At 52.7% G+C, this 16,279-nt stretch overlaps 1 protein-coding gene across 2 annotated transcripts in view; it reads left to right on the top strand.

Annotated features, from left to right (window-relative positions):
- SRL (sarcalumenin) overlaps positions 1-15,943 on the top strand; it is a 39,958-nt gene extending 24,015 nt beyond the window's left edge. The window contains exons 2-7 of one of the 2 annotated variants that reach the window (XM_046668331.1): positions 2,988-4,061; positions 5,970-6,071; positions 7,077-7,172; positions 10,418-10,534; positions 11,276-11,509; positions 12,673-15,943. In XM_046668331.1, the coding sequence (XP_046524287.1) occupies positions 2,988-4,061; positions 5,970-6,071; positions 7,077-7,172; positions 10,418-10,534; positions 11,276-11,509; positions 12,673-13,484 (2,435 nt within the window). In that variant the 3' untranslated portion in view covers positions 13,485-15,943. The remainder of the gene's footprint in view (positions 1-2,987; positions 4,062-5,969; positions 6,072-7,076; positions 7,173-10,417; positions 10,535-11,275; positions 11,510-12,672) is intronic. The other variant, XM_046668332.1, reaches the window with a different exon arrangement.
- Positions 15,944-16,279: the final 336 nt, after the last annotated feature.

Below are 16,279 nucleotides of genomic sequence, written 5' to 3'. Positions count from 1 at the left end.
CATCACCATCACCATCATCACCATCACCATCATCACCATCGCCACCACCACCACCATCATCATCATCACCATCATCATCATCATCACCATCATCACCACCACCACCACCATCATCATCATCACCATCACCATCATCACCATCATCACCACCACCACCACCATCATCATCATCACCATCACCATCATCATCATCATTGTCAACATCATCAATAGTAGAGGGCAACAGGGGCCTTGGAAAGGGCTAGATTCCCCAGAGGAGAAGCCTTGCTCACTGCTATTCCAAGGTCACATGTCATCCCTGGGTGACGCATCCAACTTGGGAGCCCCCAGTGGGCGCAAAAATGGAGAGGGGCTGGGAGCAGAAGCCTCTGGGTCAGGATTATTTGGTTTAGCAGTGGTTTGCAGCTTTGGCCGTGTGTTAGAATTACCCAAGAATTTTTTTGTTGAAGTCCTGATGCTGGGGATACACCCTAATTTCATCAGAACTTCTGAGGAGTGGGGGGAAGAGTGGGACCAAGAACCAGGTGATTCCAATATGCAGCCAATGCCAAGAACCACTTGTTTAGAGGCAGTTTTATCAGGTGGTGTAGACCAGCACTTCTCAATCTGTAACGTGTAAAGGAATCACCTGGGCATCTTGTTAAAATGCGGATTCTTGAGGCCAGCCAGGTGGCACAGTGGTTAAATTTTCACGTTCCGCTTTGGCAGCCTGGGGTCCGCCGGTTTGGATCCCGGGTGTGGACATGGTGCCGCTTGTCAAGCCATGCTGTGGTAGGCGTCCCACATATAAAGTAGAGGAAGATGGGCACGGGTGTTAGCTCAGGGCCAGTCTTCCTCAGCAAAAAAAGAGGAGGATTGGCAGGAGATGTTAGCTCAGGGCTAATCCTCCTCCTCCTCAAAAAAAAAAGTCATGTAAAATGTGGATTCTGATTCAGTGGGTCTGGGCTGGGGCCGGAGAGTCTGTGTCTCTATCAAGCTCCCAGGTGACACTGATGCTGAGGGCACCCAGACCACACTGAGTAGTGTGGGTGTAGAACCCCGTCTTAGGGTCAGGCAATCTCTTTTGCAGCTCTGGAGTTAAATGGTCAGCCAGTTGCTAGCTGTGTGATGTTGGGCAAGGCATTCAGTGTCTCTGATTCCAGTCCTCTCATCTGTAAAATGGGGATGGGAATGAGACTTGTTTCACAGAAGCAAGTAAGAGTAAATAAGTAGAATAAGATCAGGTAAGTAATGTTTTATGTATAAGGAGCTTAAGCATTGCCTGACACCCTGGATAATCCTACAGATGTATCTCATATGAGATAGAGTATCTGTATCTCGCTGCTCAGAGGACTGTCAGTCTCCTTGGGTTAAACCAAGTTCCTGCCATAGATTTTTTTCCAGAGGGTGACGGGGATAGAGATGCAGGCAAAGCAATCAGGATGGACAGGTATTCAGGTGGCAATGAAAGAAACTTTCAATGAGTAGCTCCAGCTCCCCCACTAAGGGACCAGGAATTCGTCTTGTACCCAAATCTCACCACAGACCTCTTCCCACCACTTTTCGTGGGTCAGACGGGGTCCGCACCCTGCAAACACAGAGAGAATTAAACTTTGGTTCCTGCAATCCAGGAGCCTGGAGAGAAGGCATATGAAGGGAACGGGGAGGGACCCGTGGGAAGGGGTGCCCCTGTGCAACCCTACACATCGTGGCATGGAGGGCCTGGACAAGGAGTGGGCACTTCTGGGTTCCAGTCACCCATCAGCCACCTGGTGTCTTGGGCAAGTCAGAGACTTTCTCCAGACCTTTAGCTCTGAAATTTGGTTGATGGTACTAAAGGGGGTTTGAATGCTGTCATGAATGTGAAAGTGCTTGGGGAAGTGCTGTATATATACGGGCCTCCTTTAGGATAAAAGGCACCCAAAGTTCCCATTCTTCTGAATTTGAAAGTAGGTTGCATCTGTGGGGACTAATGAGAAAAGATTTGTTCCTGGTCCCTGGAGGCTGCCCCTGGGGGCTGTCTTGGCTTCCCCAAGGCAGGGGGCCTTGGGTCCCCTCATCCCCGTGAGCCTACAGCATCCCCTCTCCTCCTTAAAGAGGTCCTAGCCTGGGCGGGAGGGGGCAACCCTCTCTGCTGACCCCGTTTTCCATATAAATTACACACATCCCTTGACAGAGGTTTCTGGCACAGACCAGGCCCCTACCTCACTCGCCTGCTTTGCTCTCCCCGTGCCTTCGGCTATCCCGCTAAAGCGATCAAACTTCACAAGGGGATCCCCTTGGGAGGGGTTGGCTAAGGCCACCGGGAAGCCCTGGCCCTGCCTGGTTTGGCTATCTCCTCCTCCTCAGGCCACGTCCCCTCTAATCTAAGGTAGCGAGGCCAGCAAATGCCTGCCCTGAAGGGGACAGAGTTGGATGTGTGACTTAGTAAGGCAGAGAGCCACAAGTAATCCCCTGAGGACTTTGCTGTGTAACCTGAGATGATCTGGCCCGCACACACCTGTTTTCACTCCTTTGCTGATAGCGGCATAAAAAGCGTGGTTAATGACTCTAGGAACTGACAGGGGTGGGCCATCCATGCATCTGTCCTATCTTGGAAAGATCTCCCGGTGAGCCAGGCTGCACGTGCCTGCACAAGGTTGAGGAAGGACTGGAAGGGCTCTCCCATGTTTCCATCGCTACACAATCATCAGGACCCCGTGGGGAGACTTGAGAGCAGGGTCAGGGGTGGGGCCCTGGGTGTGGGCCATCCACTCCCTCCCTTGGTAATGGACGGCAGGTCTATAACTGCCCCAGCCGCGACTTCCACATCTCGGGAGCGAGGCAGAATAACACCAGCTCTGCTTGCCGCACGCGGCAGTCATGAAGACTAGGGAGGTCGGGTGAGCCGCTGCACGCCAGGTCCACACCTCGCTCCCGAGGACGGGAGCTAGCTTGAGTTAGACTCTTTGAGGAGCAAAGCAAGTGCCAACCCTGTGAAACTGACCAATCGTGTTCTAATCATTTAGAACTGCAAGCTTCTACTTCGGGTGGCACAGAAGATGTTGGCAATTTGTTGGAGAATCATTTCTCTGCTGGAGACGCAGCAAGTCTAGACGAGAAGGAAAGGGCGCTTTATGCAGAGGCGGCTCCTCGAGAGAAGAAGCTGCTCCTTCACTCCCCAGATGGCAGGGAGGCTGGGAGCTCGGAGAAGACCGCCGCTGACACCCCCGGCCCGGGCTCTGATCCCGAAGCCAGCCTCTCCAATGCCTCAGCCTCACAGTCGGCTCCCCTCGGGGACCCTGCGGAGCCTGGGGAGGAAGAAGTGCGTCCACCAGGAGAGAGTGCCCTGCCTCCAGAAGGGGAGAGGGGCCCCGGGGAAGAGGGGAGGCCAGATCTCAGTGCGGGAGAGGGCCCAGCAGAAGAGAGAGCTGGGCTTGGGGTCTCCACAGAGGAAGTCAGCGGGGAGGCTGACGGACAGGCTAGGGGAGATGTGGTCCCTGAGGAAGCTGAGGAGATCCTAGGGGACAATGCTGAGCAGGAAACAGCAGCGGGAGCCGTAGGGCCTGAAGACGCAGGGGCTTCTCCCACCACGGAGGAGGTCGAGGAGGCCCATGCCCCCAAGACAGGAGGTGAGGGCAGCCCAGGGCCTGATGAGGAGCCTGAAGGGCCAGATGGAGTTGTGGATGTGGACACAGAAGCCAGGGAGGGGCCTGAGGACCAGGGGGAGCCTGGCCACAGCCCTGCCACGGAGACGGAGAGCGCACAGAGCTCCGAGGTGGAGGGCACCCAGGAAGACAGCCCTCCAGAGGGCCAGGCGCCAGAGATGTCTCAGGAGGACCAGGACGTGGCCTCCTCTGAAGAAGAGGATGGCGATCACAGCGGAAGCGAGGAAGAAGAATCTGAAGAGGACAGCGGCGATGGGGCTAGTTCAGAAGAAGAAGGGGGTGACTCTGAGGAAGCCGGGGAACCCCAGGAAGCAGCAGGAACCCCAAGCCTTGAGGACGAGGGGGCCCAGTTGAGTCCAGAGGAGTTGCATACAGGGCTCGAGGGGGACGAGGCCCAGGATACAGCCGCAGAGGAGTCGGAGGAGGGGCCTCAGGGTACGGGCTTCTCAACTTGCTCCTGCCGCCTCCGGCAGCTACACTCTTCCTGAGAATCTTGTATGTAGTGGGACCAGCAGGGACAGGGTGGGACGTTAGAGCCAGCCTGATTTTCTGGGTGGAGGCCCCGTCCAGTGTCCCTGGCCCATGAGGTGCCTTTGGGGCTGCTCATTAGCCACTTATCCCCAGTTTTGAGGGAGCCCGTGGGAGGATACCCCATGGAGGGCCCAGAGGGACCTGGTCACTTCTGAGTTAGGCCCACAGGAGCCTGCCCATTAGAGTCCCTCGATGCACTTTAACATGGACCAGTGCCTTAACCTGAAGGACAAGGGACATAGTGGCAGGATTTGAGGTCCCGTGGCAGGCTGGTGGAGAGAGGTACAGGTTGGGGGTGGGTTGGAGGCCCCTGGGGGACCACGTTGGTGAGCTAACACCTGGGGTCTCCCCTTGAAGACTAGACCATGTTAAGCAGGGTGAACAGGGACTAGGGTCAGCATCGTGATAAGAAATCTCAGGCTGGCTGTGACACTGACATCCTGCAGATGTCCACTTGGAGCAGCAGTAGCTGCCCTCTCAGGACTGGGGGACGGGGACAGGTGAAGGGCAGGGCAAAGCCATTGGGCAGCACTGGGGACTGTCACATCTGAGGCCTGGCCAGGATGCTCCATGGCCTCACCAAGTATGCTGGCCAGACCAAGGGCTGGCTTTTAGGATGGGGGGACTGCAGCAGTCTTCACTTTCAGTGTGGCTTCCCCACAGGTTTCCTTGTAGGATTTAGTTTCCATGCTGCTTGTCAGGTGCTTGCACACTCTGTAGGGGGAGGGCCTGCAGTCAGCCAGCTCCTCCCCCTTCCCTGTCCTCCCTATTCTGGGTCTGGGGTCGGGCTGCGTGGGTCTGATCTCCGTAAAGAATCGTTCACCTGGGAGGCTGCACATCCTGATTCTTCTCTGCTTCCCACCCCTCGTGGAACTGGTCTCCCTCTGCCCCACAGGCCCAAGTCCGTCCTGCTTCTAATCACCTAAAATCCTGGGTGCGATGGGCTCCAGTAGTAACGGCTTCCCCAGGAGCCTGCAGGCGGTCATGGGCATCTCTTGCTTGGTCAGAAGCAACAGTTGAGCACCCCAGACGCTGTGCAGAGGCTCCTCCTGACCATGCTCCACACAGCCCCCTTGTGCCCTGATAAAAATGCTCATTTGATCAGGGCGGTTGTTTGCGTAGAACCCCTTCCTGGCTTCCGGTGCCCTGAGGATAAAAGGCAGACTCTTACGTGGCCTTTAAGACCATGCAGGTCAGCCCCTGCGAACTCTCCTGCCCCCAGCACACAACCCTCACCTCCTGCGGCCCAGCCACCCTTCCTACTTCCTGCTGAATCACTCCTGTTTCCTGCCCTGACCCTCCCCTAAATGACTCCTCACAGCAGATCTCAGCGCCCAGGCAGCCCCTCCGGGAAGTGTCCGGACTCCCCCCGCTAAGACTCCCCAGGCACACTTCTTAGGCCCTCATAGCTTCTGGCATCTTTCCTTCCATGGCTGCATCACTGGCTGTAATCATTACATTACTTTTAAGGTCATTCCTCCCCTCTCCTCTCTAGACTGTAGGAAACCTCCACCAGGGCAGGAGCTTGTCTGTTTTGGGCACCACTGCATTCCCACCGCGATGCTCGGTGCTCGGCACACAGTCAGTGCTCAGTCAATGTTTGCTGAAGGCGTAAAATGGATCGTGGAGCTTAACAGAAGTTGAGTGTGGATTTTCAAAGTCCCTCCTAGAGACAGAACTCCATTCAGTCAAACTTGGAGAGCCTTTGTGCAGCCCCTCCTCACTGCCTGCCCCTGCCCATCTTCCGGGGGCGCTGGGAGCCCAGCTGGCTCTTGGCTTTGCCCTAACCCTGCTCTCTGCTTCTCTCTCCAGAAGAGGCGGAGGATGTGAGTGAAGAAGCCCCACTGAGAGACCGCTCCCACATTGAGAAAACTCTGATGCTGAATGAGGAGAAGCCGACTGATGATTACCCGGGTAACCGGAGGCCTGGGCCTGGGGGTGGAGCGCCTTGGGGGCTGGGCCGCTGGGGCTGGCGGGCACCCCAGGGAGGAGAGCCCTGGAGATGGGGGCTTTCTGGAGGAGGCTCCCCCAGGAGGGTCCAAGGCTGCGGGCCTCTGGGTTGGCAGGGAGGAGGAAAGGCCATCCCAGCAGAGGGACCAGCGGAAGTGTAGAGGGCGAATCCTGGTGCTGCTGCCGGGACGGTGCTGGCCTTGGCGCTGCAGCCAGGTAGGGTTGTTAAGAAGAGTTCATCAATTTGCTTTGATTTTTACAGTTGATAATGCCCTCTCATGTCTGGTATTTCATTTCATCCTTGTAACCACTCAAGGCTTTCAGTGGGGCTTGTCTCCTCTCAATCGATGAGTGAACAAAAGCTCAGAGTGAGGCAGCGGTTTGCTGTGCACACAGCTAGAGAGGGGCTGGCAGCGCGAGGGAGGGCTGGGGTCCAGAGAGGCCCGGCCTCTGTCCCTCGTTCCTCCCTCTCTGCGCCAGTGAGTCACTTCTCCCTGGAGCCATACTCTTCCCGAGAAGACACCTGCGATGTCTGAACCCTCCCAGGGGCAGTGGGGAGTGCGTGACAGGCCAGGGGCCAGTGTGGCTGTGCCTCCTTGCCCTATAAGCCCCAGGCAGGCACCATAGAGGCAAGGAGGGAAGAAGGGGACAGTTCTGTGGCAGTTCCCATCTGCCATTGAAAGGCCTTCAGTAGCTGCCGGCTGAGGCGGAGCTTCAGGACACACTATCAAAGAGAGAGAAGAGGGTTAGATTTAAAAAGAAAGTCCAGGGGCTTTGGAGGATGGGGAGGGAATGCCTTCTGGTTTAAAGCTTTCTGAGGGTTGGGATGTGGGCCAGCTCCCTCCAGGAATGCTAATTCATGGGCCCTGCTCCCCACCAGGGACTCCCTGGGGAGATAGACGGCTCCACAGAGGTTCAGCCGCCTGGAGCGCCCCCCTGACCTCTCCCTTCACCCTTCTCTGCCCCCAGTGGTACTGCAGCGACTTCGAAAGATCTACCACTCGTCCATCAAACCCCTGGAGCAGTCTTACAAGTACAACGAGCTTCGGCAGCACGAGATCACAGGTACCCCCTCGCGTCCGGAGGTTGAGCCTGACCTCCAGCCTGTCCACACTCCCCAGTGGCCTTGCGGGTTCCCGAGCTCCCTGCACGGTGGGCATGAGGACACGTGGAGCTGACCTCTCCTAAGGACTTGGAGAGGGACAGAGACTTCAGTCATGTGAACGATGCTTTCCCTGAAAGCGTGCCCCACGATTTGCACGGGGTGTCACAAAGACCATTTCATGAGTAAGCGCTCAGGTGCCGTAGTGCCCTGGCTTCCAAGGGCAGTGATGCCTGCTCGATCCCGTGTGGGCTCAAGGGCTCCCTGGTCACTTGAGATCATGTCTGCAGGCCTCTCATTGGCCTGGATTCCTTCCCTCCTCCTCCTCACTCCTTCTGGTTGGCTTTTCTTGGGTCTGGATTCTTTTAAAAATTGATTTTCAAAGTAATGGAAATAAGGTATACTTGTTGCCCCCCCAAAAATTCAAATAGTACAAAACAGTATGAATTGAAAAATAAAAACCCCTTTCTTGATTTCCAGCTTCTCTAATTCCACTCCCAGAGACTCCCACTGTTGCAGTTTCTCGTGAATCCTTCTAGACATTTCCTCTGCGTACGTGAGCTTATGCAAGTGTGTCTTTTCTGTTTGTTTTACAAAGATGGGATGATATCACACAATTGTGTGTGTCTGTATGTGTGTTTCTCTGTATGTCTGTGTAACTGTGTGTATCTCTGTGTGTGTCGGTTTCTCTGTGTGTGTCTCTGTGCGTCTCTGTGTGTGTCTGTATATCTGTGTGTGTCTGTTTCCCTGTGTGTCTGTGTCTCTGTGTGTATGCATGTGGCTCCCTGCTCTTTCTGTTCCTCATGTGGATGCACCACACTAGATAACTACTATCCTACTGATGGAAAATAGGCTGTTTGCCATTTTCTATTTTTTCAGTGTTACAAATACCACTATAATCATCACATATTTCATGCAAACATATTTATAGGATAAAGTTCTAAAAGTGGAACGCTGGAATGAAACATTGTCATAGTCGTTGCTAAATTGCCTTCAGTCGCCCTAGTTCGTACCCACAACAGGGTGGGAGAGTTCTTGTTCCCCCACATTTTCGTGTTATTCATTTTTGAAAGATTTAACAATGGCGTCTAATTGTTGTTTGAATGGTGAGTGGTATTGCACATCTCTTTCTGTGTTGATTGGCTATTTCTGCATTATCCCTTGTGATGCTCTTGATGGCTATAAAGTGGATGGGGGACTAGCAGGTATATGTTATTCCTGCTTTACAGAAGAGGGCCCTGATGTCCAGAGAAATGGTGGGCTCCCCAGGATCCTGGCTGGTGCTAGGAGCCCTAACTTTCTCCTCTTCTGAGAGAAGACCTCTGCCCAGTTTCACAACTACCTCTCCTGTTTCTTGCAAGCCAAAGAGCAATCTATCCTCCTTGGCTCCACAGAGGATGTGCAGGCCTTGGTGTGAGGGTGCAGGCGCCAGTGCTTTCTGTCCTCCACACTGGCCTTCCTTCTTTCGCAGCCCCTAGACCCAGCGGCTTGGCCCGGAAGGCTGTGGGCTGCCCAGGGAACGGCGCTCTGCAGGGAGGGCTTCTGGTTCCTGACTTCGCTTTCTGGGTTTGGCTCCTCTCCCCTTGACTCTTGCAAGTGCTGGGCGCTCCGCTGTGCCTCAGGGCAGCCTCTCCCCATGACCTCCACCCATGGTGTCTCACCTGCCACCTCCTGCACATGCCAGTCACGCCCCCTGCTGCGGAGAGCAGAAACAGCAGCCCCCTCGAAAAGCCCTGTTTGTGGTTTCTCTCACAGGCGAGATGGAAGGTCCAGCTCTCCTTGGTGTCACCTGGGCCTGGACAGAAGAGTTTTGGTAGGATCTCTGTGGCTATAACTGGGGACTCCTTCCCCTCCCTCAGCCTGGCTATCCCTTCCTGTCCCTGAGCCAGGAGTTGACACCTGGAGATGCAAGCGGCTCTTGTGTGTATTTACAGGCAGGGAGGAATGGGGCAGGGCCATGGTATCAATTTCAGGCAATATTTATGTGCGGCTGCTTACAAGATGCCATCTGGGTCTTCTAGGATTAGTTTCACCTTAGAGAAAGAAAACCAATGCATCAAGAAGCAAGGTGCAGACAAGGAGGAGACCCTGCTCCTCTGTGTGTGACGAGAGGGGAAGATGATCTCTTCATACTGCTTATGTATGCATTAAAATATCTGAAAGAATACAGAGGGAGTGTGATGGCCGAGGCAGACTGGGGACAGGGAAGGGAGACTTTTCACTGTATATCTTCTTATACTTCTGATTTTTGAATGAAGATATTAAATAAATTAAACTGGGAAAAATGGACAAATGAAAAAAGAAATGCCTACTGTTTTGAGGCCTCTCTCCAGGCTCAGGGAGGTGAAGAGGTCTGGAGAGCTGTAGGTGCTAAATGATGGAGAGGTGACCCTCTGCTGTGGTTCAGGGAAGGGCTGAAGAGCTGCAGCCTGCAAGTACGCAACGAGAATGATGCATTCCATGCCAAAAGCCTTTCTCCCCCCAGTCCCTGCCCTCTGGTTTTGAAAGCACTGGAGAAGTCTGCTTTTTCTTCTTAGGGACATCAACTGGAGTGGCCCAGGCAGGGTGTTCTCCCCAACATTGGACACAGGGACAAGAACCCAAGAGATGCGGAGTCCATGCTTGGTCTTGGGACCTGGCAAATTTGTCATGGGCTTTGGAGACTAATATTTGAGACTGGCCCCAGAGCCCAGGCTTGGGCTGAGCCTAAAGCGGGATGTGGGGGGCACAGCTAAGGAGGGCGACACTCGGGACAGGCAGGGCCCGAGTCAAGGTCGTCCAAGGTTGCATAAGCTTCTTTCATATCCTTTCTTCTGTTACCAGTCCCAATTGCAGAGTTTTAACCTCTCTCCACGTGGCAGCTCTCTCCTCCCCTTTTTATGAGCAGTTCTCCTCCAGATCTAAATCAGGAGGCCTCACCCAGGGTGAGCTCTGAGTCAGTATTTGTTGACTTTACTTAGTCCCTCCTTCCGGTGTCAGTGCGCCAAGGATCTGTGCAAGGCCCAAACGATGTCTTCTGGTGTCTTTTAACTGGGTGATCGCACTTGCATAGAAGGAGATGTGCCACTGATTGCTACACGCTCTCTGGTCCAATCTAGAATCCCACAGTTCAATCAGATGGACTGGGACACAGCACGGAGAACTGTGTCACTCTCACAGTGAGGAACTTTGTTAGTTCACTTCCATTTCTAATTCCCGCCGCCCGCAGATGGGGAAATTACTTCCAAGCCAATGGTGCTGTTCCTGGGACCGTGGAGCGTTGGCAAATCCACCATGATAAACTACCTCCTTGGGTTGGAAAACACTCGCTACCAGCTCTACACAGGTAACAGTGTGATTTTCTTGTGTGATTGTTGGTATTTCAATGTCATATATAAGAACACTGTAAAAATTAAAGCATTCATATATGTCTTCAATATAACAATGAAAATTACATACAAGAAACCAGCAGCTACCCCCATCTTCATAGTAGCATTATTCACAATGCTCAAGAGGTGGAAACAACCTAAATATCCATTGATGGATGAATGCATAAACAAAACATGGTCTATTCATACAGTGGAATATTATTCAGCCTTAAAAAGGAATGAATTTCTGAGACATGCCACAACGTGGATGAACCTCGAAGACACTATGCTAAGTGAAATAAGCCAGACACGAAAGGACAAATACTGTGTGATTCCACTTATGAGATACCTAGAGTCATCAAATTCGTAGAGACACAAAGTAGAGTAGAGATTCCCAGGGGCTGGAGGAAGGGGGCACGGGAGTTACTGTTTAATGGGTATAGAGTTTCTGTTCGGGAGATGGATAGTGGTGATGGTTGCACATCACTGTGAATGTCCTTATGGCCACTTACCTGCACACTTAAAAATGGTGAAAATGGTGAATTTTGATATGTGTATCTTACCACGATTTTTTAAAAAAGAAGCCAGGAGCTTAGCGAATGCAATATCCGATTCCTGTGGCACACCGTCCCTGAACACCTTGCTCACCCCCTGACTTTGTGGTAGCTCTCCTCCCCAGGGGTGACCGCGGTCCTACTAACCTGGTGCCGTGTGTGCAGGTGCTGAGCCCACCACCTCAGAGTTCACGGTCCTCACGCACGGGCCCAAGCTGAAAACCATCGAGGGCATTGTCATGGCTGCTGACAGCGCCCGGTCCTTCTCACCCCTCGAGAAGTTTGGCCAGAATTTCCTGGAGAAGCTGATTGGCATCGAGGTTCCCCACAAACTTCTGGAGCGGGTCACTTTTGTGGATACACCAGGCATCATTGAGAACCGCAAGCAGCAAGAAAGAGGTAATTCAGCACTCATTTCTGAACAGCGTGAGCTTTGTCTTCGAAAATTGTTTTCGACAATGAGTGGTAGGCAGGGAGGGGAGAGGTAATGTGGCCAGCATTGTCCAAGACCAGGTTCTTTGCTCCCAGTCCCTTCTTGTTGTCACTGTGATGCCACTTAGGTGTGGAGTACCTTATCCTTTCACCTCTCCGGGGACGGATCTGGTTGGGAGGCAATCAGTATTTTCCTAAGGGGAGGGAGGGCTGGTCTTCCCTGTAAGTAGCACCTTGAGGTCCACGCTGGGGCTGAGCTGTCTTTGGGAGGCCCAGGCTGCCCCTGAGATCAAAGACCTGGACCAGTTGGGTCCCAGTCCAGGTGTACTTGACCTCTGGCTCACTTGGGTCTGGGTTGAACCTGACCTTCTGCTTCACCAGGCTCCTGCTTCAGCATAAGCCTGTGTCAGACTTCCCAAAACCCCACTTGCCTTCAGGTGGCAGGAGAGTGCCACTTCGGGGCTGGCAGGCACTAGGTTATGACACAGGCCAGTGGGCATTGCCGTGGTGCAAGGCCATCTGCAGAGATGAGTCATAACTGCATTTGTAGGAATATATGAGCAGATGGTGGATCTCTGTTTGTGGTTATAACTCTCATTTTGCTTATAACCAGACTTTGTTTTATTACTAGTAATAACGTTATCACTAATAATTATAATAGTAACTTAACCTTTATTGCATTCCTGTTATGCATCGGATGAATCTTATGCATCACTGGTTGGTCATTGTAGAAGATTTTCAAAACAGGTATTCCTAGTCTCCTTATTTTGGAAATAAGTTAAAGGAATTAAAACATATTGAGCATCTACTACATGACTGGCAGTTTTAGTTAGGTGCTTTCCTATATTTATAGCAACATAGTAATCTTTGTATCAACTTGGGTGTCATTGTCCTTTTTGACACTTTATAGCTAAATCGCTAAAGCTTAGAAGCATTAAAGCAAGGATCAGGTTGTTCTTGGTCAAAGGTTGACAAGCGGCAGGAGGTACGCAATTAAAATTCTTTAAAAGTCTTCAGAAACCCAGGAAATCCCTACTGTTGTTACTTCCCTCACCCCACGGAATGGTTTGGTTCTGGAAGAACCCGGGGTAAGGCCTGCTCAGCTTGACTTCTGGTTCCCTCTCCTCAAGGTTACCCCTTCAATGACGTGTGCCAGTGGTTCATCGACAGAGCTGACCTCATCTTTGTCGTCTTTGACCCCACCAAGCTGGATGTGGGTCTGGAGCTGGAGATGCTCTTCCGCCAGCTGAAGGGGCGGGAGTCCCAGATAAGGATCATCCTGAACAAGGCCGACAGCCTGGCCACGCAGATGCTCATGCGCGTCTATGGGGCCCTCTTCTGGAGCTTGGCCCCGCTCATCAATGTCACAGAGCCCCCAAGGGTTTACGTCAGCTCCTTCTGGCCGTACGACTACAAGCCTGACACACACCGGGACCTGTTCCTCAAGGAAGAGATCTCCCTCCTGGAAGACCTGAACCAGGTGATCGAGAACAGACTGGAGAACAAGATTGCCTTCATCCGCCAGCATGCCATCCGGGTCCGCATTCATGCCCTCTTGGTTGATCGCTATCTGCAGACTTATAAGGACAAAATGACCTTCTTCAGTGATGGAGAACTTGTCTTCAAGGACATTGTGGAAGATCCTGATAAATTCTACATCTTCAAGACCATCCTGGCAAAGACCAATGTCAGCAAATTTGACCTTCCCAACCGCGAGGCCTATAAGGACTTCTTTGGCATCAACCCCATTTCCAGTTTCAAGCTGCTGTCGCAGCAGTGCTCCTACATGGGAGGTTGCTTTCTGGAGAAGATTGAGCGGGCCATCACCCAGGAGCTCCCCGGCCTCCTGGGGAGCCTCGGGCTGGGGAAGAACCCAGGTGCTCTCAACTGTGACAAAACAGGGTGTGGCGAAACCCCGAAGAATCGCTATAGGAAGCCCTAGGTTGCTGTGTTGCCATCCTCGGGTTTCTGTTGGTGAATGAGCTTGTGTCCTAACTGTCTGAGAAGTCCTGGTTTATTAACCCTTTGAGCCATGCTGGCGGAAATCCTTACGCATTGGAGATCTGGGAGCCAATTGAGGCCAGTGGTGGGGGAAGGGGTGGGTTGAGGGAGGAGAGTGGAAACTGTGAATTATAGTGCATTTGTCCTGTTGCTTCAATTCAGGGGCCTGATTGAGGCAAGTCAGGCCACACCTGCTTTCCCTGGGTTCTGTCTCAGAGGGACAGAGAGCAGCTAAATTCTAGTGTATACTGAATTAATGAATCAAATAAGCTAAAAGCAGCTGAAATTCCTTTTTTCCCTATAAGCTGGGAGAATAGAGAAGGCTTGAGTTCTGTAGGACTGCTCAGGCCCGTTGTGGCTTCCTTCCACCCACCGTCTTCTGTGTCCTGCGGCCCTGAGCTGCCTCCTAAGCTTGAGTTGACTTCAACAGGGGAAAATCTCTTGGGTCTGAATCAACCTGGGTTTTGAGCCTCCCCCTCAGGCCCTCTTCCCTGTTCCCTCAAGGGCGGGGGAATGGTATAGAATCCCAGAACACCAAGAGAGAACAAGAGTTCCCAGACAAGGAGAAGGATCTGCCTCCCCCATGCCATGTCTCTGACATAGTCGTCTAAGCCAGCTGGGAAGCTTGGTCCCTTTCTCAGCCCCAAGAGATGAGCGTTCCGTGTATTCAGGTAATTTACTTCTTGGAAGTGACTTCAGTGAAAGCACCGGAAGGGCTCAGAGGGTTAATTGGTTTGCAGTGTGTCTTTGTCTATTGCATGTCTTGCAAAACTCAGATCCCAAAGGTGTTGGGTTTCAGAAGGGACAATGGAACCTTGCTCCTTTTCATCAGGGACATCTCTGGGCAGCCCACCTCCCCCAAATTTAAGAGGAGGCTGTTTCCACAACTTCTCCATGGAGACGCTTGGCAGAAGAGTTGTTCCTTCCTGGTTTTCATCACCACAGCTTTTCCTTTCCCTTCTTCTCCATTCCCTGACGCGCCAACACTCAGAACTCCGAGTAACCTCCCAGGAGTCAGAACCAGCACCAGCCACTAAGTGTTGGTGGCAACGAAGGCTTAACGTTCAGCTTTGCTCCTGAACTTGATGCCGACACCCACCAAATGCACCGCAGGAAAGCCGGGACCTTCAAGGACGGATGAGTGCAAATATGTGTGCATTACAATGTCCAAGAGAGATCAGGGAGATAGCGTGCCAGAGGGCATAGAGAAAGGACTGGCTGTGAGAGTCCTGCCTGGCTGGTGTGCCACCTCGGAGGGCAGCGGGGATGGGGGATGGGGGACGGAGGAGGGGTAGGGGTGGGGGAGCCTGGAGGGAAGAAGCCTTGTGATGAAAAGTGGGGAGGTGGACAGTCTGTATATATCCTAGAGACCTGGCCCAGGGCTGCCCAGAGGGGTTCTTCTGCCTAGTGAGCCAGCCTCTCTTGGGAGCGACTTCACCATGAGGCACCGGTCAGGACCATCAGCACCAGGAAGTCATCCTGGACCAGGAGGAAAGTGAAGATGAAGGCAGAGGGAGAGGCACTCTGAGGATGAGCCAGTGGAAGCAACTGGAAGCAGATGAGGTCCACGTGGAGGACTGTGATTTTGGAATTTCTGTTTCTCGGGATTATTAGTGCTCTGGTGCATGGCTGCAACAAGGGCTGCTGCTTTTGGCTTGGTGGAGGGCCTGGAACCCCCATAAGAAAACCAGAGGCCCCAGAGCCTCCAGGACATTGTTTCTAAGGACAAAGCCAACCAGAGGAGAAAAAGGGGTCTGCTGGGGGCATCCAAGGGGCGAGCTGCGTTTCTTCTTGTTAAAACCCAGCCCTCGCCTTGTCTCTCCATCATTCACCCTCTCTTGCTCCTGAATGCCCCTACTGCCCACAGTGACTCCTGGCACGTCTGTTTCCCCCAGTGCAGGAGGGACATAAAAAGTGCAGAACTGTACAGGCATCGTCAAGCTGCTCATATCACTATGGCTTTGGGGAAGCGAGTGGGATGAGGCTGATACATTCACACAAGAGTCTGTCTTCAGAGGGGTGACATCTTCAGTGTGGTCTTCTCCCCTTTCCTTTTCTCCGTGCATTCTCCCCTTCTTCCTCCTTCTGTCCTCCGCTCACCCCTGGACTTTCTTTCCTCCGACTGCCCGTGGGCTTGCAGTCAGTCCGCTGGGCCTTGAAGTGCTGTTTTGTGCCCCACGCTGGGGAGGTGGATTTCAAGCAGAATTCTGACTCTTTGGGGTGGGTGGGTGGGTTGGGAACTGGGGGAAATTCGGGATCCAGAGATCCCTCAAGAGGAGTGTCTGTAAGTATTTGTGCCTGAACAGTTGCTGTTTCTCTCCAAAGCGGAACCTTTCCAGTGTCTTTCCATTCTGATTTCATCAGGGAGAAAGTCTCAATAAAGTTCCAATCTCTCTTTAACACCTCGTACTTTCTGATTGTCTCCAACCAGTTTAATCCTCCAGTTTAACCTCTTTATCTTATTTTTATCTAGTAAAGAGTACTAGTTTTCACTAAGGCATTGTTTTTTCAGAGCAGTTTTAGGTTCACAGACAGATTGAGAGGAAGGTACAAAGATTTCCCTTATAGTCCCTGCCCCACACCTGCACAGCCCGCCCATCGTCAACACCCCTGCCAGAGTGGGACGTTTGTTACAACTGAGGAAGCTACACGGACACCTCATAATCAGCCAGAGTCCACAGTTTACACCAGGGTTCTCCCCTGATGTACCTTCTGTGGGTTTGGACGAATGGATGA

This window comes from Equus quagga, chromosome 7 (assembly GCF_021613505.1).
Source record: "Equus quagga isolate Etosha38 chromosome 7, UCLA_HA_Equagga_1.0, whole genome shotgun sequence".
In the NCBI taxonomy this organism is placed as follows: domain Eukaryota; kingdom Metazoa; phylum Chordata; class Mammalia; order Perissodactyla; family Equidae; genus Equus; species Equus quagga.
This window is presented reverse-complemented; position numbering and strand designations above follow the sequence as displayed.